Here is a 23,864-nt window from a genome sequence, read left to right as displayed (position 1 = left end):
TATTTTTGAAGGAGGTCGAGTTCGAACAATGAATTTATATTATCCTTAAAAAGTCGTTTATAAGTCTTTTAAGTGAACTATTTAGATTAATCAAAGTAAATAATAATAATAATAATAATAACAGTGATGAAGTTTTAAAAAAATCACGCTAACACAGTTGACCCTTAACAATAACTTTCTATAGCTCCATATTTTCCTCTTCATGGGCTAAGGCATGTACTATAATTACCTTTAGCACAAATATACGATAGTGATCAACGCAGCCCCGAGTGGTAGCAATGTGTGCTCCGCAAATGATGATTTCCTTGGAAGGTTGCAATAAAATTATTTCGGTAAGGAATGTGAGACCGAGACACTAACCTTCGAAAGGTTCGCTCCGCTTCTCTGCTTCCAGTTTTGACCAATCGGTCACCTTCAATATTGGCCGCTCGGTGAACTTCAGTCTTGATCGCTCAGTCACCCTCTTTGTAAAAGACGGGAGGTACCTACAAAAGGTACTCCGACGCTCAAGTTAGGAGTGGTTTTATGAACTGTTTGTTACAGTTAAATATTGAAGTCCTAATATGACGTAAATAGAACGTATTGTAGTATGAGTTGAATATGTCTTAACCTTAAACCTAAACCCTTATTTATAGAGTTTAAGTTTAAAGGAATCTGAAAAAAATTAATTTATATCTTAATGGTTATTAATACAAACCTTAATTGTTTAACGGTAGCCGTCAATATTTGTCAAGATCAAATGGATGAGAAGCTGGTCGAGACCGATCGGTAGCCAGTGAGCCCTTATGGCTATATGGATAAAAAATTTTGTTGAAGTTAAAAAAATGTAACTAATGTTAATTAACAAATAACATTAGGCTATATGGATAAAAAAAATCACTTTGATGACAATGACAAAAGAATAACTAGTTAACTAAGATAATTAGTAGCATCTGACAAAGTAAATGACATTATAAAGTTGAAGTTCCACAACAACGAGAAGGTTTACACAATTGGAGGCCTTCATAGATTACATGTAAAACAATGCCAAATATACTATTTTTCTCGATAACAAACACGGAAACCAATTACCACACTAAACTATACCTAAACCAATATTAAGAACAGCATAATCTAGCCCCAAAAGGCCCATAGGTAAAAACTAACCAATAGTGTAAATAGACAACAACCCTTAGGTATTTATGGATAAATATTATTGCACATTTTTATTACTCCATTGTTGCTATCAAAACACTTATTTGAGCATTAGACTGTATCTGCAAACACAATACACCTTCTAGATTGTCTTGAGTTGATTAATCCAAGGGTCTTGTGAAAAACAAGAAAAACATAAAAAAGAGGAATGAACAGCTTTTTAGTATGTAGAAAGGTTGACCATATGTTTTTGCAAATAATTTGAAAAAAAACTTCTTCCTCTTTGATTTAATGAAATACATATTATATGCAATATACTAGATTAAGAGATAGATGATTACTCGCTATTTTTATGCTGACTTGACTGATAACATAGACTATTTCTACCTCTTAACAAACCAATCAAATTTCACTAAATATACTATGGTACGATTGTGTCTTTTTTGATACTATAACCTCTTGTGACTAACTCATAAATATTTTTTCTTATCGTAACCATTTCTGGTTGATTCGAGACCTTTTCAAATTTCATACAAAATTTTAATCTTTAAATCCTAAACATACTACTTTCACAAAAATAAACATAAACCAATTCTCTCACACTACAATATTTCCTAAACCAAGATTAAGAGTAATATGAGCTTAACCTCAAAGACGCATAATATAAAAACTAATTAAGAGTTGTATAAATAGATAATAACTTTAAATATTTATGGACAAATTTATTTCATATTTATTATTATTTTATTGTTTCTAGTAGAATACGAACAAGGTCAAAGTTTATTGTACACATATCATTCCCTTTAAATTGACTTGATAAGATTACTCGGAAGATAACTGAAAACGGATCAGGAAGACTAAATATAGAAGTGTATAAGGTAAATTTAGAAAGATCCTTTATCTAGTAAGAACACATGGAAAATTCTTAATGGAATAATTTGACCTAACAAAATTTAGTAGTGAAACACAAGGTTAAAAAAATACCTTTTTATTCTGTAAAACGTGATTGCTTGATTGAATATATGCAAATGTATTTGTGATTTTTATTTAATAAAATATCTTTTATTTGTCTTTATTAGTGACTAGACTGATATATTTTTATTATGTGTTTTGTTGGCAAAAAGATGTAGTCGAGGAGGGTACAAGGAAAAGAAATTCGAAGTATGGATACTGTATTGAAAATATTTGAACCAGTAATCGAGTATGTGCGGGATCATGGTATTAACCAGGTGACCTACATTTTTCATTATAAGAAAAATATTGAGGAATTAAATAAGACAGTTAAGCGTCTTGGAGAAGTAAAAGAGAGCTTAGATAGTCAATGTGATGAAGCTAAAAGAAAGGGTCACATAGTTAAACCCAGGGTTGAAGAATGGTTTGGGGAAGTGGGTGAATTTGAGAATAGGGTTGAGAACTACAGGAAAAATGCAGGTCACAAGAAGACATGGGGTCTCTATTATTTTCTTCCTTACTATAGGCACAAATTGGGTAGAAAAGCAAAAAAAATGGAAATGGAGGCTTTGAAGCTAACAGGTGAGTCCCCCAAGGTTGACGAAGTTTCCCATGCAGAGAAAATATCATCTTTTGACATCACTTCATCTAATTCTCGCTACATTGAATTTAATAGTAGAAAATCCATTATGGAAGACATAATGACAAAACTTAAAGATCCCAATATGAAAATTATTGGACTCCATGGATCACGAGGGATGGGTAAGAGCACTTTAATAAAAAAAGTTGCTAATAAAGCTAAAGATGAGGGGTTGTTTGAAAGGGTGGCTGAAATAGATGTAACTATGAGTCCCAGTCCTCTTAAAATTCAGGAAGAAATTGCATATGTGTTAGAATTGTCATTAGCAGGGGAAAGTGAAAATGTAAGAGCTGATTCTCTAAGGAGATGGTTAAAGATTAAAAATGTGAGCATCCTTATAATCTTGGATAACGTTCATGAAAGATTAGACTTGAATAGGTTGGGAATTCCGATTGATGATGATTATGACTTAAGAAAGACAAATGAGTTAAGCATAAGGTCAAGTAAACAAGATACAGCCGACAACACACGGGGTACTGACGAAAAAGTGCCAAAAAAAACAAATTTTCTTGGTAATTATAAGGGATACAAAGTTTTGCTTTCTTCATGTGATAAGAAAGTATTTCCTGATGAGGTTGATGTTGAGTCAAATTTTTGTTTAAAGGAATTAGATGACAATGATGCCTTGATGCTGTTTGAGCAGTCGACTGAAGGATGTAATAAAATGTCTATGCCTAAAGAAGAAATCCAAAACTATTGTAAAGGGTTGCCCATGAGAATAGTTGAATTTGCAAAGGCATTTAAAAACTGGAGTGAGTCAGAAAGTGAACCTACACTAGACAAATTTAAAAAGCAAGGTTTGGTTGAATGGAAGAAGTCTTCGGATATTCCTAATAAAATAAAATATGACCTTCCAAAAACTAAGGAACACAAGTTCATTTTCATGCTTTGTGCTCAAATGGGCCACCTACCTCTGGTTAATGACTTGGTGAAATATTGCTTTGGATTAGGTATATTTCAAGGGGTCTCTTCCCTTAGTGCAGCTCGTGAAAAAATAAATGAAGCGATCCAAGAGCTAAAAAATTTGAGTTTGGTGTCGTTCGAAAGTCCTAATATTCATTTCAGTATGTCTCATATGGTTCGAGATTATGCTTTAAGTAATGCTCTCACGGATAACGATGCTTTTGCTTTCAGAGATGGAAAACTAGATTATTGGCCCAATCTTGAAAAATGCATTTCAATTTCTATTTGCAATAGTGACATTATAGATGGGTTTCCTCGAGTCATAAATTGTCCTCAACTTAACTTTTTGCAAATAGAAACTAACAATCCATCTTTGGAAATTCCTGACCTTTTTTTTAGCAGCATGAAAAACTTGTTAGTTTTAATATTGACTGGTTTTCATCTATCAAGCTTACCATATTCAATTGAAGACCAATTGAACCTCAGAATGCTTTGTTTGGAGCGGTGCACTTTGGATTGCAATTTATCGATACTGAGAATGTTTAAAAAATTAAGAATTCTTAGTTTTTCTGGATCTCAACTTAAAAAGTTGCCATTTGAGTTACGATTCTTGGATAAGTTGCGACTACTAGACATCAGCGATTGTTTCGAGTTGAAGATTATTCCATCTAATCTTTTATCAAGTTTGACATGTTTGGAAGAGTTGTACATAAGCAAAAGCTTGATCAAAATGTTGGTGGAAACAGATACAAATAAAGGTCAAAATTCATTTCTTTCTGAGTTAACGAATTTGCATCAGTTGAAAGTGGTAGACATAAGCATCCCATGTGTTTCATGTATTCCTAATCAATTGATCTTTGACAAGTTAACATATTACAAGATTGAGATTGGAGACTTTGAAATGATTTCTGTTGGAGAATTTTGGATGTCCAATAAATATGAAGAACTTAAAGTTTTGGCATTGCAACTGAAGAATGACACTGACATTCGTTCCAAAGAAGGCATTATGTTGTTGCTTAAAACAGTAGACCGTTTGATGTTAGGAGAGGCAAGTGTTCAAAGTGTTGTTAATGATTTGAATATGGATGGATTTCAGAATTTGAAACATTTATCCATCATAAATAACAAGGACATCAAATATGTCAGTTCAACAAAGCTCTCTAATTGCGGGAATGTTTTTCCGAATTTGGAATATATATGCCTATACAATATGATGAACTTAAAGATGATATGTTACGGTGAAGTTACAGTTAAATCATTTGCCAAATTAAAAACTATCAAGGTTGAGATGTGTTACCGGTTAGAGAACCTCTTCTCCTTTTACACAATTAAAATTTCTACTTGTGGAGAAGAAACTAGTGAGATTTCTGATTGTAATTCTTACATGAATGAATTTCTCGCTAGGCTAGAAATGATTGAGGTTTGTAAATGTGAATCTTTAAAGGAGATCTTTCGAATACCAGTGAATTATGATAAGGTTGAATTTCTTATGTTGCGCACTTTGACACTTCAATCATTGCCATCATTAACATGTTTTAGTACCAAAGTGGAGAGTTCTCGAGGGTCAAATTTGACAAAGGCTCAAACTACAAATAGGTGTCACACAGAAATTTCTACCGAAGAAGATGATCATAGTGACAAGGCGCCTCCTCTTTTTGGTGAACTAGTATGTCACTACATATTTTTCATATTTATTTTAAATAATTAGCTCAATTGTTGTAAACATATTAATTGTGTATGTGTTTACAGGTTGAAGTTCCAAACTTAGAGAACTTGAATTTATCCTTACTCAACATTCATAAGATATGGAGCAACCAACATTCGTCAAGTGTCTGCTTCCAAAACTTGATAAAATTAGTTGTTAAAGATTGTGATAAATTGACACATCTATGTTCATTACCTATGGCAAGCCATATGAAGAAGTTGAAAAGCCTCGTCATAAGTGGATGTCCAATTATGGAAAAGATTTTTGAGACTGAAGGAATTAGTGCAGAAAATGTGTGTATTGTTATATGAGTATATGTTTTTAGTTGACTTAATATTATGTTTATGGTTCTTTATCACATTCTAACTTTTGTATTTTTTTTACCTTTATATATATATATATATATATATATATATATATATATATATATATATATATATATATATATATATATATATATATATATATATATATTAATGGCTTGTTTTCCTTAAAATGCAGGTCTATGTCTTCCCTAAGTTGGAGGAAATCCACCTTAGCAAAATGAATAGGTTAATTGATATCTGGCAAACTGAAGTGAGCGCCGATTCCTTTTCTAATCTCATTTTCGTGAGAATTGAAGAATGCAATCAACTGAACAAGATTTTTCCAAGTCAGATGCAAGGATGGTTTGAAAGTTTAATTAACTTGGAAGTTTCTGAGTGCAAGTCCGTGATTGAAATTTTTGAAATCAATGATTCTCATGAAATAAATGCTTCTGGAATAGACACAAACTTGCAAGTTATTCTTCTTGAAGGTCTTCCAAAGTTGAAGCAATTGTGGAGCAAAGATCCAGATGGAATTCTCAACTTTAAAAAATTGCAGTCTATAGATGTACGTTATTGTGATGAACTAACAAATTTGTTTCCAACTTCTGTAGCAAAAGATGTTTCAAAGCTTGAACGCATGTCAGTATTTTATTGTAAGAAGATGGTGGAAATTGTGGCAAGTAAAGATGCAGCAGAAGATATGAAGGATCAATTAAAGTTTCCTGAGCTAACTTATGTGAGACTATATGGGCTATCAAACATGAAGCAATTCTACGAGGGAAGACATCCTATAAAATGTCCAAAATTGAAGGAGCTGAGTATAGACAAGTGCGTGAAGCAGAGTGAAACGAGAAATGAAGAAAATTTCATTTTCTTAGCTGAAGAGGTAAGCAACATGCCATCTTTATCTTATTTCAGAAAAAAATAAAAATAAATTAGTTTTATGATATGCTTGATAGAGACTAAAAGAAATAAAAGAAAAATAGAGAAAAGACAAATAAAGATTGTGTAATTAAGAAGAAATGAAAGACGAATTAATAAAAAAAATTGAATTTTAAGTATTTGATTTTAAAAGAAATAAAGGAATTACTGCTACTTTATTTTGTTGTTAAATTTTTATTACGATTATTACTGTCATTCAAATTTCCTTTTTTAGTGTTATTAAACATATTTAATTTGCTATTATTATAATGATGAAAAGTTTGTACTTTGACAAAACAAAAATAGTCTTTCATCTTGTATTCTTTCGCACGTTTCTATTTTTTTAAAGGTGAAATCAAAATTACTTCGGTTTCTTATCATTAATTATTAGCAAACTGGTACTCTGAATTGATGATTAATTATGGATTATTCTCATTGTTTAAAACAGATTTAAATACAAAATCCTGGTTGATTTATATATATTTTTTAATTTTTAACTAGAATTTAGTGAATTTTTTTATTAACTATAATTTTTATTTCCCGTAGAATAACCAAAGTGACATAAGAGTGAGTAAAAGAGGGTTAATGATGTTATGATAATTGTGTAATTTTTCGCTCCATTTATGTAAATAGTCAAAAAAAAAATTAAATTTTACAAGTACGAACCTGTTATATCATGCCATACAATTTCAATAATAAGAAGCTCTGTCATGATAAATTTTTTATTTTTTTGATGTTGATCTAATACGAAATTGTAATTATTACTTTTCAAATCAATTTTGTGATATGAGAATTGACTTAAATTCCCTTCTTAATAATATTGACTTAGAATATATATATATATATATATATTATTTGGCTCTCTAACATTTATTTATATCAATATAAGTTGAAATTCTAATGGTTATAACTAAAATATTTTATGTAACTAAAATATCTTTAAAGAATATAACATAAATAAATACGAAGTTTAACTAATACTGTTTGTTTTTGGCACATACATGATCTAGGATTGTGAATCTTTGGGATTTCTAAACTCAAATTACATCCATGACATTAATATGATTAAATGAAATTTTGAAAAGTATGATGTTCCTATTTTAATTTATAATTTAAGAATTTTAAAAGTACAAACAAGCAAACAAAAACAAAAATTTTAGGCAATACTGATCATAAACAGTAACAATTAAATATGCAAACTACAATAACAAAAACAAATTTGAAGGGGTGGGGGAGGCATTTAATTCATTCTTCTTAATTAGTATTTATCTTTGTTCTTTAGGTATTCCCTAACTTGGAGTATATGGAAATTCACTTCAACGAAGCTCAAAAGTTATTACCCAAGTACCAAATGCAATGTTTAAAAGAGCTTATTATCTTGAGAGAAGATCAAGTCAAGTCTCCAGATCTTCTCTATTCGTTTATGTATAGAATGCCAAAACTAGAAAAGTTAAAGTTGACTTTCTCTCGATTTCAAGAGTCAGTGACAAGTTCAAACATTGAGCCGCAAGAATTGGGAACCGTGTTAAAGCTGAAGCAATTGTTTGTTTGTTTCTCGAATATAAAGGATCTAGGATTTGAACGATACCAAGTTCTACAAAGACTAGAGCTTTTGAGATTAAAATATTGCTACGAATTGAACACTTTAGCTCCTTCCTCTGTAATGTTGACTTGTTTGACGTGTTTGAAACTGAAGAATTGTAACGGATTGAGGAATTTAATGGCATCCTCGACTGCCAAAAGTATGGTTCAACTCAAGACAATGAAGGTAATCGAATGTGATAAAATAGAGCAAATAATAAGCATGGAGGAAAGTGAAGAAGGCAAAGAGATGAAAATTGTATTCGGCAAGTTGATTTCTATAGAACTTGTGGGGCTAAAGAAGCTTGCAAGTTTTTGCAGGCACAAGGAGTGTGAATTTGAATTCTCGTCACTGGAAATGTTTATTGTAAGAGAATGTCCGAAAATGGAGAAATTTAGTGAAAAAAGGTCTATAGCACCAAAGTTGAAGAATATATTTGGTGTGAAAGGAAATGAAAAATCCAAATGGCAATGGGAAGGTCACTTGAATGCCACCATACAAAAAGTTTTCAATGATAAGGTACTTAATTTTTTTCTTTATTTAATACTATATTCTTATGTGGGAAAAAAATAAAAAATCATGATTGGAAATTACAAATACATACATGTTTTTCCCATGAAAGCTTTAAATAACATTGAGATTTTTTTAGGATACCTTTTTAAGACCTTTTATCTATTTATTAAATTAGATTTTGTTCTTCCATTTTTAAAGAATTAAATTCACTCTTATTTTTCTGAAAAAGCATTCGGTGCTATAAATTTCCATTTAAACAAAAATACGCCTTGAACAACGTGTCATATTTTCACAGGTAAGTGATTTTCACACAAGATGTTTCAAAATTTTCATTATAATTAATTAATAGATTTTACATATTAAAATTTATTGTTTTAAAATAAAAATAACACAATCTGGCACGGTAATTAGTTAGTTATTTTAAATTTTAAAGGTAGAGAAGTAATTTAATAATTTGTCTGATTTACAGGTCAGTTTCGCATATACTGAATATCTGCTGCTTGATATCACTGATGATTTTATTATAAAGCAAGTATGGGATGACACTCATTGGGTGCAGCAAAACAACTTTGGTTATTTGAAAAGGTTGACAGTATGGGAATGTCATACTCTAAAGCATATAATTCCATCTCATTTGGTTTCTTGCTTTCACAATTTGGAAGGGTTAGAGGTATACAATTGCAGTGATGCAGAGGTGATATTTAATATGAATGATGAGAACAGGGTGATGACAAAACCTTCCCGAATATTCCGTCTGAAAATATTGTCTTTAGATTGGCTACCACAACTGAAGCATGTATGGGACAAGGATCCGGAGGGAGTCATGGGCCTTCAACTGCTAAAGGAAATGCGTGTTGAAGATTGTGAGAGTCTTAAAAGTTTGTTTCCAGCATCGGTAGTCAAAGATCTTACAAGACTCGAAGTGCTCGAGGTAACAAACTGTGAGGAATTGGTAGAAATCTTTTGGAAGGATGAAAAGGGTGGAGAAGGAGAAAGAACAACACAAGAGTTTGTGTTTCGTGATCTCACCTCATTGACACTAAAAGAATTGCCATCCCTCAAATACTCTATACACTGCTCCAAACAACAGGTAATTCTCAAAATTTTGCCTTTATGTGACCATTCAAAACAAATACGCCTATAGTTTGTGTTTGCGTGTTCCTAACAGTAATGCTGTTAAAGCCAGTTTTTTGCAATGGTGAATTCGCTTAATTACATTTGTTAAAGCCAATTTTATGCCAGCTGCACTCGGAAAATTCACTCCCCAAATTTGGAAAAGGTATTCAACGGGGGAATTTTCGCTCATGACAATATACCATGAACTTGCTTTTCAAGTTTTGGCATGATCCAATAGTCAAGAAGCAAGGATTATAATTTTTTTTAGCTGCTTGGTGAATTTTCAAACTCAATTTTATGCTCTCTTACTCTTCTTCTTTCTCTCTTCACGATCCTGTAAAAATTAACATTCTCTTACAAAGACACTCTTTTCCATTTGAATTAAGTGAGACAAAATGAACGGACAAATTTGAGATATAAAAGTGAGACTCTTTATTTTATTTTATTATTATGATTTGTTAGTTTATTTTTCTATATTCATGTTGTAATCATTGTTACGGTAACCATGAAAAGATGTATTCCCAAAAAGTTAACATTTCAAACAAATTCTGATGTGCGACAAAAACAAAATTCTAAACATAATTTCTTTCGCAGGAGAGTATATCAAATTTGCGCTTGAGCGAAATACAAGAGTTATTGTTAGAAATATTAAATCTTTTATCTTTCAGTTTATCTTTCAGTTAGTTTGTTATTATTTATTATTTGTATTTTGGGCTTAGCCCATATTTTTTCTATTATAAATAGAGAACCCTATATGTATTTAACACAAGGGAGATTAATTCCATATATAATTTTCTCTATGTTTAACAGTTATGTCTTGGCTCACGACCCATCCCAAACTCCTGCTTCGGTCTCTTAGATTCTTTGATTGTGGATGGATGCAAGTTTTCATCAGATGTACTTCTACCATTCAGTTTACTTTCTTTCTTAGCTAAATTGGAGACGTTGGAAGTTAGAAACTGTGTTTCTGTCAAAGTTATTTTTGATGTCAAACGTACAACACAAGACACGATGACTTTACCTCTAAAGAAATTGACTTTATCCCAGCTACCAAATCTGAAGAATGTTTGGAATGAAGATCCTCATGGAATTCTAAGCATGTACCATCTACAAGAGCTACATGTTGAGGAATGTAAAGGCCTTACAAGTATGTTTCCAGCTTCAGGGGCCAAAGAGGTACTACTACCATTCAATTTACTTCCTTTCTTAACTAACTTGGTAACATTGGAAGTTAGAAACTGCGATGATGTCAAAGCCATTTTTGATGTCAAATGCACAACACAAGGCAGAGATGTGACATCTACGGGACTGCCCCTCCCTTTTTCTCTGAAGAAATTGATTTTATCGCAGCTGTCAAATCTGAAGAATGTTTGGAATGAAGATCCTCATGAAATTCTAAACATGTGCCATCTACAAGAAGTACATGTTAAGGAATGTAAAAGCCTTACAAGTATGTTTCCAGCTTTAGGGGCCGAAGAAGTACTACTACCATTCAATTTACTTCCTTTCTTAACTAACTTGGTAACATTGGAAGTTAGAAACTGCGATGATGTCAAAGCCATTTTTGATGTCAAATGCACAACACAAGGCAGAGATGTGACATCTACGGGACTGCCCCTCCCTTTTTCTCTGAAGAAATTGATTTTATCGCAGCTGTCAAATCTGAAGAATGTTTGGAATGAAGATCCTCATGGAATTCTAAACATGCACCATCTTCAAGAAGTACATGTTGAGATATGTAAATGCCTTGAAAGCGTGTTTCCGACTTCAGTAGCCAAAGATGTTGTGGAGCTTGAAAGTCTAATTGTAAAAGACTGTGAGAGATTGATGACTATTGTTGTAGAAGACAATACAAATGGAAGTCTAGAGTTTACATTTCCCTGTCCCTGTGTGAGATCATTGAATCTACGGGACTTGCCCAATTTCAAGTATTTTTACTACTGCTCTCTCAAGTGTCACACTTACAAGCGTCTAGAATCGAATACAGAGAATCAAGTCGATACTGAAAGGGTACGTACTACTATTTTGCCACTTCTTCTTTATGCACAATATGAATCGTCACTGCAAATTTAATGTGGAATCATCAGTTTCTTTAGTTGTTTACCATTGTTCAATATGAATAGTACAAAATAATCATTAAAAATATGTAACTTTCACGTATAAGTCTTCTATCTTCTTTGCCTATTAACCCGCCACTTTTGTTTTAGATATCATTGAAGTGATAGGATCGGTAGCATGTTAAAAGAATAACCATTGTCACTGAGTCTATTTATTGATTGGGAAGTGTCAATAATTGAGTAGTTAAGTTCTTAAAAGGAAAAAAGGGCTATTCAAAATTAAATTTGAAGGCAACTGCACAAGTATCTCTCTTTTGTAAAATTACAAAAGTTAATTCGAAAACATGGGTAAAAAAAGGAGTAGTGATTAATATATATTATATTATTATAATTTATGAAAAATAATTAATATACGTATTAGATTAGTTAAAATTAGTATATTATATTTTATTACAAAATTAAACAGCAATATTTTATTAAAATCGGTTTGACTCTGACTGAAATAAGATTAAAGATTTGTCCGGTTGAATAATAAAGTTCAAAGAACATGTATTTGTATAAATAAGTAAAAGAATACACATTATGACAACAACAAAATAAGATGTGAGATCAATTCCATATATTATTAGAGACACTATTGTACTTTATCATTATTAAAACAAAATAATGGTGCTTCAACCTTTATAAACAATTATCATAGGTAATATTATAATGCCCTAACTTGCTTTTTCTTGTGTTTTTTTTGGTTATTACAGTGTTTGATACTTGGGAAGTATGGAATGGAGAAGATTTCGGGTGAAGAATTTCAGAGAAAACTCTTAAGCAACTTAAAAGTTTTTACTCTCTCTTTTGGATGGGATGTATTTCAATGTGAAATTCTAGAACAGGTGCCCAATATAGAGAAGCTTGTGGTGTGCTATGGTTCCTTCGAAGGGATGTTTTATCGTGAAAGTCCTAAAAATGTGAATTACAGTGGACTTCTATTACAACTCAAAGAATTACGATTGGAGTCTCTTGGAGAGTTGGTTTCCATAGGGTTAGAAAACTCTTGGACGGAATACTTTGTCAAAAATCTAGAAACCTTTGAAGTCATTAGTTGTTCAAAATTGAAAAACGTGGTAGCGAGCAAAGTGTTTCTCTCCAATTTGACATATTTGAAACTTGAAAGTTGTGATAGCTTGCAATATTTGTTCACATCCTCAACAGCCAAAACTTTGGATCACCTTAAAACAATGGAGATAGAAAGTTGTGACTCAATTGAAGAGATAGTGTTTAAGGAGGAGGAGGAGAAATCAGATGAGGATGAGATCATATTTCCAAAACTCATTCGTTTGAATCTTTATTATTTACGTAAACTCCGATTGTTCTACAGAGGGAGATTAAGTTTCCCATCATTAGAGGAATTGTCAGCAACAAATTGCACCGAAATGGAAACTTTCTGTAGCGGTACGATAACAGCATGCAAGTTGTCTCAAGTTAAACCACGATATTCAGAAGCTATTCCAATAGAACATGATCTCAACGAGACTATGCAGAAGGAATTTTTGGAAGAGGTATATGTTTAATATTCTTAATTCAACATGGATATGATTTTGTCGTTACAATACCCTCTATTAGAACTTCAGTATGAATTGAATTTATGACTCTGCTTCTAAATAACTTCCAAATTAGATAAGTATATTAAATTATCTTTATTTTATTTTCTAACTAAATTGTATACAACCAAACTATTCTTTTATTACTACTTCTATAAAAATAAATATAAGAAAAATATAAAAGTATTTCTTTCATAAACTAAAATTAACTAACATTAGTTGAAAAAGTATAATAATTTCTTTTTTTTCCTGCTAATAAGTACGATTCTTAAGATAATTATTTTAAAAATATAATAATTTTATCGTAAAATTTTTTGACTGAATAATAATATAACTTTTACTTTTCTACTAGATAAACTGTTGTTAACTCTTTTTCTATACATGCCTTGGTTACACTTTATCAAAACACATTTTTCGAAATTTTTATGACTTAAAATTCAAAATAATAATCTATACTAACACAATAGATGAATCGTAACTTGACCCATAATAACTTTTTAAGTTTATTAAAATAAAATATATTTATCATCAAGTGGTGGAAATCTGACTATGGTTATTCGAAATACCATTCTAATGATTTTATTATCTTTAATAAAATATACTTTCATTTTAAAATTTTAAAATATTTAATAAGTCATATTGAATCAAACTATTTATTACTTTAATAGATGAAGAGTAAAATTATAAATATTAATTTTAATGATTAAATATATTAATGCACAATATCTTTAATAACTATGAAATATTAAAACCACGATAATTATTTGTTAATACATTATAAAAACTATCATTTTGTTATGTATAGACATATATCCATGACATATGTTTAAGCATGCAAGAGGGTTTAGGACATCTTGGCTGGAAAACTTTAGACATAATTGGACAGTTCTTTTAAAATATAAATTTTTAAATTCATAAAAGTAACTTTTATTTATCTCTTAGGTCTCGAAGTCAAGTAATGTAAATTAGAAGACGTGATTCGCTAGAAAATCTCTTAGGTATAGTCAACTAAGTTTTTTTAAAAAAAGATAATTCTTAAAAAAGATAGTGAAGATTTCATATTATTATTAATATAAAAAATTCAATTCCTATTAACTCTTGAAATAAAATAATGAATTTCATTTTATTTATTTATTCTTTTGCACTTGCAGACACTAGGGAAATCATGGATTGATCTCAAAAGTAACCCAAGACTACACGAGATATGGAAAGGCTCAAGGCAGATCCCTCTTTTCAGTAAGCTGATCACATTGATTGTGATTGACTGCGAGTTTTTATCAGATGCAGTGCTACCATTCTATTTACTTTCTTCATTACCCAAATTGCAAACATTGAAAGTTGAAAGGTGTTATTCTGTTAAAACCATATTTGATGTCAAATGTTCACAAGACAGACTAACTTTTCCTCTGAAGAAATTAGTTTTATCGAAGCTGCCAAAGCTGAAAACTATTTGGAATAAAGATCCTCATGGAATTCTAAGCATAAGCCATTTAGAAGAAGTGTTAATTGATAGCTGTAAACGCCTTAAAAGCGTGTTTCCGGCATCATTAGCAAAAGATTTTGGGACACTTGAAGATCTAACAGTGGAAGACTGTGAAGGATTGATGACAATTGTTGCAGAGGAGAATACAGATCTAAGAGGAACAAATGTGGAGGTTACGTTTCCTTGCTGTTGTGTCAGATCATTGAAATTACGGGATTTACCAAAGTTGAAGTATTTTTACTACTATACGCATCTAGAACTCGAACCTGAAAAGGTATTATTGTTTTAACTCTCCTTATTGCATAATTGGATCGGTATGTGAAAACTGAATATTGTAAAGTGTTATATATAATTTGGTAGGTTAGTTTACTTTTAGAAGATAATTAAAACGATTTGGTTAAAAATGAAAGAACTTTATTTAAGTTGAAAAATAATAGGGCGATTCCTTTAGGTTTCTCATATTTCTCATTGTATCCCTTAGCTTGGTTTCTCTGCAATCAATAGTGAGTTATAAAAAGAGTAATAATTTGGATTCAGAATTTGTGATGATTAATATGAATGGGAGGGAATAATTAAACACAAATGACTCCCAGAATGATTTGATCGCTTCTATACTTTTGTTTTGTCATTGTTCCATAAAAACAGTAGGAGCATCCTGTCAAAATATAAATTTTGAAAAAATTCACTAATATTTTGATATAAATAAGTAAAAGAATAGATTTCACGACTCATCAATAACATCTCATATCAATTCAAGAGATTCTCACTCGTTTATCATGTATCATGTATTCATGCCGCCACAATCTTTGAAAATTATGGGAAGAAGGATGGTATTAACGGATTTTAATTTCGTATTCAAATAAATATACATTATCTTAGCAATATTCATCAACAATATGTTTTGATATGAAAATTTAAAAGAGTTGTGAGTCTTAACTAACTTTTGCTTACTTTTTTTCGTGGTTGTTACAGTGCTTGACAGTAGGAGAAAATGGAATGAAGATGATTTTGCGAGGAGAATTCGAGAGAAAGCTCTTAGAGAGCTTAAAAACTCTTACTCTCTGCTTTGGTTCGGATGTATTTCGATGTAAAATTCTAGAAGTGGTTCCAAATATAGAGAAACTTGTAGTGTGTGATGGTTCCTTCAAGAAGATGTTCTATTGTGAAAGTGGTAATAATGTGTTACAGCAGCTGAAAGTATTACGGTTGGAGTCCCTTGGAGAGTTGGTTTCCATTGGGCTAGAGAACTCTTGTACCGATTCCTTTGTCAGAAATTTAGAAACCTTTGAAGTGATTAGATGTAAGAGTTTAAAAAACTTGGTAGGATGCACAGTGTCTTTCTCCAATCTGAGGTGTTTGAAAGTAGAGGATTGCTATAACTTATCATATTTGTTGACATCCTCAGCAGCCAAGCGTTTGGATCAACTCAAAAAAATGGAGATAAAACGGTGTGGTTCAATTGAAGAGATAGTGTATAAGGAAGATGGGGAGGAATCAGATGAGGATGAGATAATATTTCCGCAGCTCACTTGTTTGAATCTTGAATGGTTAAAGAAGCTCAAAAGGTTCTACAGAGGGAGTTTAGGTTTCCCATCCTTGGAGGAACTGTCAGTAACAGATTGCGATGAGATGATAACTTTATGTGAAGGAAGTATAGAAGCAGGCAAGTTGTCTAAAGTTAAACTCCCAAATGCTATTCAATTGGAAACGGAGCTCAACTCTACTATGAGGAAGGAATATCTGACAAAGGTACGTGTTTAATTTTATTTTTTTTATTGAATATTTTAAGAGTTTAACTTTATGGCCTCCATGACAAACTTATTAGTAAGGAAGACAATAAAATAAAATATTCAAGATAAAAATTTTGCAGAAAAGTTTAATTAAATTATTTTTAATTATAGGAAAGTTATTTATTTATCTCAACTTATGTTAAAAACACTTGTTTTTTTTTTAATTTTAAAGTAATTAGCAAAATATATTGTATCTTACAAATTTCCAATTTTTTTTTTATAAAATGCAACAAAAATACATTAATAAACAAACAAATTTTTTATATGTTAATAAAATGTAAATTCTCTATCATTCAATTATAATTATTTTCAAATAATTTTCATAATAAATTACTTTAGAAATCATATTTGACAAAAATTATGATAAACTGATGGTTTCAAACATTGTCCCAATAACCCATACAAATTAAATTAAATTTAACTTAATTAACGTACTCATAGTAAATGGTAAATTTATTAATTAAAATAACTTATAAATATAAAGGAATAGAAAAGAATCAAATATCTTTTATATGTCATTTTAACATTAATTTAGTATCTTTACTAATAAAATATGTTTTTAATTAATTTTAAATTTTTATAACTTTTATTTATTAATAAAAATTTCATTATATTTATTTCATTTTTCATTGTTATATATTTATCATAAAGAATATTTATTTTTAATCTTCTAATATGTTTTATTATATTACACAAATTTTATATCATGTAAAAATAACACATTTTTAAACAGATATATGATATTTAAAAGTAAATTAAAAATAGAGATAAAATGCATCATCTGTAATGCATAAATAAATAAAAATGAAAAAAATAAAATAAATCTACTATAGTCAATATTATTGGATTTTAAGTATAACCTACAAATTATAAAATAATAATAATAATAATAGCAAAAATAATTTGTTATCATTGTCATTATCTTATTTAGAAATTTATTAGAAACGGTAATTTTTTGTTACTGTAAAAAACTCAAAAATAATAAATACTTTATATAAAAGTAAAAAGAATACCTAATAATTGTTTTATAAGATAAATAGATATAAATATAAAAGGTTAACTAAAATAAAAAACCTCACTTCTAATAACATTTATAAAGTACTACAATTAAGTTGCTAAATTTGTTTTTCCTGGATATTAGTAATAGATTTTTAGAAAACATTAGAAAATAGTTTAAAAATAAAATCAAAGTAAAATTAAGGGAAGATTATTATGAAAGTTGAATTCAGTCTCATTCTTCAAGCTTTTATTATTATGAAAGTTGAATTTTTAAATAATATTAATTTAGTTACATTCCTAAACTTCAACAAAACAAATTAGAAAAATTAGCAAAATAATAATTTGAAAAAATTTAGAACTCAATCAAATCAATCACAAAGTTAACTAAAAAATAGTTAGAGATTTTGTTTATAAGTAACTTCTATACTTAAATTGCCAAAGGAAATTGTTTTTTTTTAATCAAAGTTCACCGTAGAAACAATTTTCATTTTTATGAGAATTAAATAAAATTTTAAATGTAACTAAAATTTTACCAATTCTCAATGTCTCGAAATAGAATTGTGGAGGAAAGAAAAAATATTAAAATTTATATGTAGCAAAACTGTGAAGACTGAATTCTTGGTAATCCTTATATTTTCATATTTTTCATTTACATGTGCTGATTTCGAAAGATTGCATCACGGGAATGGGAAAAGAGTCTTGAATTGAGAGATAGGGCAGACCTACAAGAGATATGGCGTCTCTCACTGCAGATATCCGACTTTTGTTTCACTTACTTGGAAACCTTGATTGTGAATAAATGCAAAATTTCATCAGATGCAGTGCTACCTTTCACTCTACTTTCTTTATTACCTAAATTGGAAACATTGGAAGTTCATAACTGTGATTCTGTCAAAACCATATTTGATGTCAATTCTTCAACACAAGTCACAGTCACTCTTTCTCTGAAGAAATTAGTTTTATCGAATCTGCCAAAGCTGAAAACTATTTGGAATAAAGATCCTCATGGAATTCTAAGCATAAACCATTTAGAAGAAGTGTTAATTGATAGCTGTAAACGCCTTAAAAGCGTGTTTCCGGCATCATTAGCCAAAGATTTTGGGACACTTGAACATCTAACAGTGGAAGACTGTGAAGGATTGATGACAATTGTTGCAGAGGAGAATACAGATCTAAGAGGAACAAATGTGGAGGTTACGTTTCCTTGCTATTGTGTCAAATCATTGAAATTACGGAAGCTTCCAAATCTGGAAACAGTTTGTAGTGAAGTTACAGAGGCTAATCCAGCTCATCCAGATGGAACAAATCCTAAGCTTAGGTTTCCCTCTATGACGTCATTGGCACTATGTGATTTGCCCAACTTCAATGCAGCACCAACATTTGAGGTTTGCGCTTCTTCTTTTTTCAATAACATACATTCTCACACACATAATATATATAATGCGTTAAAAGTGCTTAAATCTTGATAAACAATCTCCTACCAACCATCCAAATATTTCTCATTATTTTCTTCCTATACGAACCACTATTCATCTCATTTATTAAGCTTTTCATTTGAAAATTAATTTTAAATAAAAATGGTTGCCGCCTTATGAGCAGCAACCTGGTTTGGCTAGTTCATCTTTTTTTCTCGTTTAAATGGACTTGTTCACACTTTTTTTATTTTATCTTGAAATGTTTTAGTTTTTCACTGATTATCTGGCTTATTTTGGCATGAAACTTCACAATTTCAATTTTATACGGAGTTGAATCTATGACTGTACTGAGCTGCTTTTACATGGTTATTGGTTTCTCGTTGCAGCTAATCATACCCAACTTAGAGCATCTGACAGTGGGTAAAAATGAATTAAAGATGATTGTCAACGGAGAATTTCAGAAAAACCTTTTACACAAGTTAAAAGTTCTCGGTCTGTGCTTTGATATTGAGTGTGATGAATTTCCGGAGTATGGATTTCTACAAAAGTTGCCAAATGTAATGAAGCTTGTGGTGTGTGACAGTTCCTTCAAAGTGATTTTCTGCGATCAAAGACCTAATAAAAGTGAAATTCTTTTACAATTGAAAGAATTACGCTTGGAATCCCTTCAAGAGCTAGTTTCCATTGGTTTAGAAAACTCATGGACTGAACCCTTTGTTAGAAATCTAGAAACTTTTGAAGTCATTAGGTGTTCAAATTTAATAAACTTGGTAACATGCAGAGTGTCTTTTTCAAATCTGATACGTTTAAAAGTGGAAAATTGTGATAGCTTTTCATATTTGTTCACATCTTCGACAGCCAAAAGTTTGGGTAAACTCCAAAGAATGGAAATAAAAAAGTGTGAATCAATTGAAGAAATAGTGTCTAAAGAAGGGAAGGAATCAGATGAGGATGAAATAATATTTTCGAAGCTCAATTGTTTGAAACTTAAATATCTGAAAAATCTCCGAAGGTTTTACAAAGGGAGTTTAAGTTTTCCATTGTTGGAGGAATTGTCAATAAGAGAGTGCGACGAGATGGTAAGATTATGTGGAGGTACTCTGGAGGCAAGTAAGTTGTCTGAAGTTAAACTTGAAGGATCAAACACTACATTGGAAACTGGTCTCAACTCTACTATGAAGAAGGAATTTCTGGAAAAGGTACGTCGTTAATATATTTTATTATTGAACATTGTTAGGATTCTTGTGTATATAAAAAATACAGCCTCTGATAGGCCATTGATTATATATCTATAGCCCTTGTTAAATATACAAGACGGCTTAGGACAACATGCTTGAAAATTATTATAATTTGTTCCTATAACTTTTGATTATAGGATGTAATTTTGATTATTACACTTTTTTCCTATCACTTCTAGTTAACACTATGTCTATAATTTAAACTCAAAATTATAATATTTATTTACAAATTTAATTAATAACTATAACTGAATTTTTGGGAAAAAAAATTGAAAGTACTGTACTAAAATATTTCAAAATAAACAAAATATAAATAATAAAGAGTTCGATATATATATATATATATATATATATATATATATATATTATTTTTCATTAAAAATAATAAATGTGAAGAAGAAGGAAAAAGAACATTGTTTAAAATAATTATAAATTTTATTATTCATAACAACAATTTTTATTTATTTATTTACTAGTCCAAAACATAGTACAACAAATTTTTAACTTTATGATAACTAAGTAAAATTATAAATATCAATTCTTAACTTGGTTTTGCAAGTCTTGGAGTCAAGTAATGTGAATTAGAAAACGTGATTCAGTAGAAAATTTCTTTTAAATATAGTAAAGTGAATTTCTTTTCGTAATAAAAAATAATTAATAATAAAAATAGTGAGTATTTCATATTTATAGAGTACTAATTTAAAAGATATCATTAATTCTGGTAAATAATTAGTTTCATATTTTTATTTATTGTTTTGGACGTGCAGATTTCAAAGCTTGACAAACTTGATCTGGAAAGTAGGCCAGGACTACAAGAGATATGGAATGTCTCACTGCATATCTCCGACCTCTGTTTCAGTGAGTTGGCCAAATTGACTGTGAATGACTGCCACTTTTTATCAGATGCAGTGTTACCCTTTCATTTACTTCCTTCATTACCCAAATTGGAGATATTAGAAGTTCGAAACTGCAATTATGTCAAAGTCATTTTTTATGTCAATCCTTCGAGGGAAGACACTTTACTTACTCTTCCTCTGGAGAAATTGGTTTTATCGAATCTTCCAAATGTGGAAAATGTTTGGAATGAAGATCCTCGTGGAATTCTAAGCATGCACCATCTAGAACATGTGTTCGTTGATAAATGCAAATGCCTTAAAAGCGTGTTTCCAGCATCAGTAGCCAGAGACCTTAAAAACCTTGAAGATCTAGTAGTGGAAGACTGTGAGGGATTGATGGCAATTGTTGCAGATGAATCTCATGAGAATGAAGAAATTATATTTAAGCGGCTTCAGGTTTTGGATCTTAAAAGATTAAAACAACTGACGTGCTTTTGCGCTGGCAACTTCACTTTAAATTTTCCATCTTTAGAGGAAGTCCACGTCATCAAGTGCAGCTCCATGAAAACTTTCAGCGGAGTCACCAAAATAGGTAATCCGACAAGGTGGTATTATTCAGAATATGCGAGACCTCGAAAGGAGACTGATCTTAATTCTGCTCTGCACAAAACTTGTGAAGAAGAGGTATCAATACTTTTACGTCTTAATCTTTGTTCCTGCTAATTTGTAACATTCTTCTTAATTTCTCTTTTATCAACTGCTATGATTTTTCATTTTCATTATAAATACTTTACATTTTCTTTCGGGAGAATTTATAAGAAAACCATAAACAAAGCTAGTTATTGGCGCTTTGAATTGAGAACATTATTTTTAGCGTAATGTGTTTTTGAGTTGCATACAGTAACTTTTATATGGTCCTATGTTTTAAATAGGCTCCAGATGCTTCTACTAGTATCAACATTTCAGTTCTTCAATACTGAAGATAATGGACGTGGTACATCAAATATCAGTGAGAAAGCACTTTTTTAGGGTGAGTTTTACTGTCATCTTCTCTATGCGCATGCAGCTGATGATTAGTGAGAAAGCACTTTTTCACATGATAACATCATGATTACGTTTTATTACGTAAGTAATTTTATATTAGTGTTATTTTATGTTTTATTCATATCTATTTAAGTGAATATTTCTTTGTCATGTTTTAGTTATGAGACTAGTGACTAGCTTGAAATTCACTTAATGCTACTTATACTTCTATAATTAAATTTATAACTTTCTGAAATCGTTTTTATGAAAGTATATTAATTGTTTTTATAATTCGTCTAGGTTGGGTCTATGTTGCCGACTCCAATATTGCAGTAATTAAGAGGAGATTGAAGGCATTAAGAATGGATGAAGATTAATCTGTCTCGATTTTATTATGTGTGATTGTGTTTTAAAGAAAATGAAAAAAACGAAAAAAAAAAGAAGTGTTGTTCTACCTAGTTGAAGATGAATGTGTTCCTATTTTATTAGGTATGATTGTGTTTTTTTATTTAAAAAAAAAACTGTGTTGTTCTACCTAGTTGGAGATGAAATACATTATTATTTGTACTATGTAATGTGTGAGATTAAAAGTGATGAACAGTCATGAATATTGATTAAAGGTGAAGTGATGAACTGTCACTAAATATGGACTGTATTTGAATATTTGGTTATGCTGGTTAAAAAAAAACAAATGTATGTTTGTATTCATTTGCTGTTAATTTTATTTTCATATTATCATAATAATGATTTTATCTAGTACTCAACTTTTATCATGGATCACTTTTGAGTCCTCTGTTGTCACATAGTTAACGTACACGCATATATTTGTTTATAAAAGAAAGTTGATGAGAGCATGAAGATTTTTGAGAAAATGTTTCGTACAACATTTTAATAGAAAGAGTTATTTCGTTGATGGAAGACATGAAGTAAAGGGGATTATATATATAAACTACTTAAAAAAGTAATTTTAATTTAAATATACATCATATATAGATTCTTGTTTAAAACATTCACATACATTTTTAACCGTAGTTTTATGGAATGGGTGAACTATATAAAAATTGGTACGGTTTGTCCAAGGTTGTTACGTTACTTTCAAACTTCACTTTGTTTACTTTGAACCCATTTTTAAAACACCAAACTTGAAATTATAAGCATACAATCGTTTTTTCGCCTATAGTGCCTATAAATGTATAATAGTTTCAAATTTTGTCTTCTAAGTTTTAATTACTTGTCAAAGGTTTCAGTGAGTCCTTAATAGTTTATAGACACTTTTAATCGTTGTTTACATTACAGCCATTTATACAGGTCATTTTCAATTTTTTTTCTGGGCAAAATTAAAGAACATTATAATTAATAAGTATCTAAATGAAAATTTAGTAATGTACACACCCTCAATCTGAACTAGAAAATAATATTAGATAAATATAAATAGAAAATAAATATAAAGAGTTTTAAAAATAAGTGTAAAATCATGTCAAAATCAGTTTGCAACAAAAATATTTTAACTATTAATATTGTCGCCAGAAAAAAAATAGTTCTAACAGATAAAAAAACGCTACAAAATTTACTCCTTTTATGTAATTTTTTCACATGGTAACAATTAAAAATCATCACAAATATATTATACTTTACAATTATTTAATCCTTATTAA

The 23,864-nt window shown here is 30.1% G+C and overlaps 1 protein-coding gene across 1 annotated transcript; it reads left to right on the top strand.

Moving 5' to 3' along the window:
* The first annotated feature begins 2,264 nt into the window (after nucleotides 1-2,264).
* Nucleotides 2,265-22,834, top strand: LOC148191349 (uncharacterized). Its single transcript, XM_088101497.1, has 15 exons — nucleotides 2,265-5,294; nucleotides 5,378-5,626; nucleotides 5,835-6,527; nucleotides 7,845-8,663; nucleotides 9,127-9,747; nucleotides 10,368-10,410; nucleotides 10,588-11,783; nucleotides 12,586-13,383; nucleotides 14,577-15,182; nucleotides 15,881-16,657; nucleotides 18,369-19,082; nucleotides 19,499-20,311; nucleotides 21,118-21,870; nucleotides 22,119-22,216; nucleotides 22,510-22,834. The coding sequence occupies exons 1-14, from the start codon at nucleotides 2,298-2,300 to the stop codon at nucleotides 22,164-22,166; spliced, it is 11,127 nt and encodes a 3,708-aa protein (XP_087957623.1). The 5' UTR covers nucleotides 2,265-2,297; the 3' UTR covers nucleotides 22,167-22,216; nucleotides 22,510-22,834.
* Nucleotides 22,835-23,864: the final 1,030 nt, after the last annotated feature.

The sequence above is a fragment of the Vigna umbellata genome, chromosome 11 (genome assembly GCF_029865625.1).
Source record: "Vigna umbellata cultivar VRB3 chromosome 11, Vumbellata_1.0, whole genome shotgun sequence".
Classification (NCBI taxonomy): Eukaryota; Viridiplantae; Streptophyta; class Magnoliopsida; order Fabales; family Fabaceae; genus Vigna; species Vigna umbellata.
This window is presented reverse-complemented; position numbering and strand designations above follow the sequence as displayed.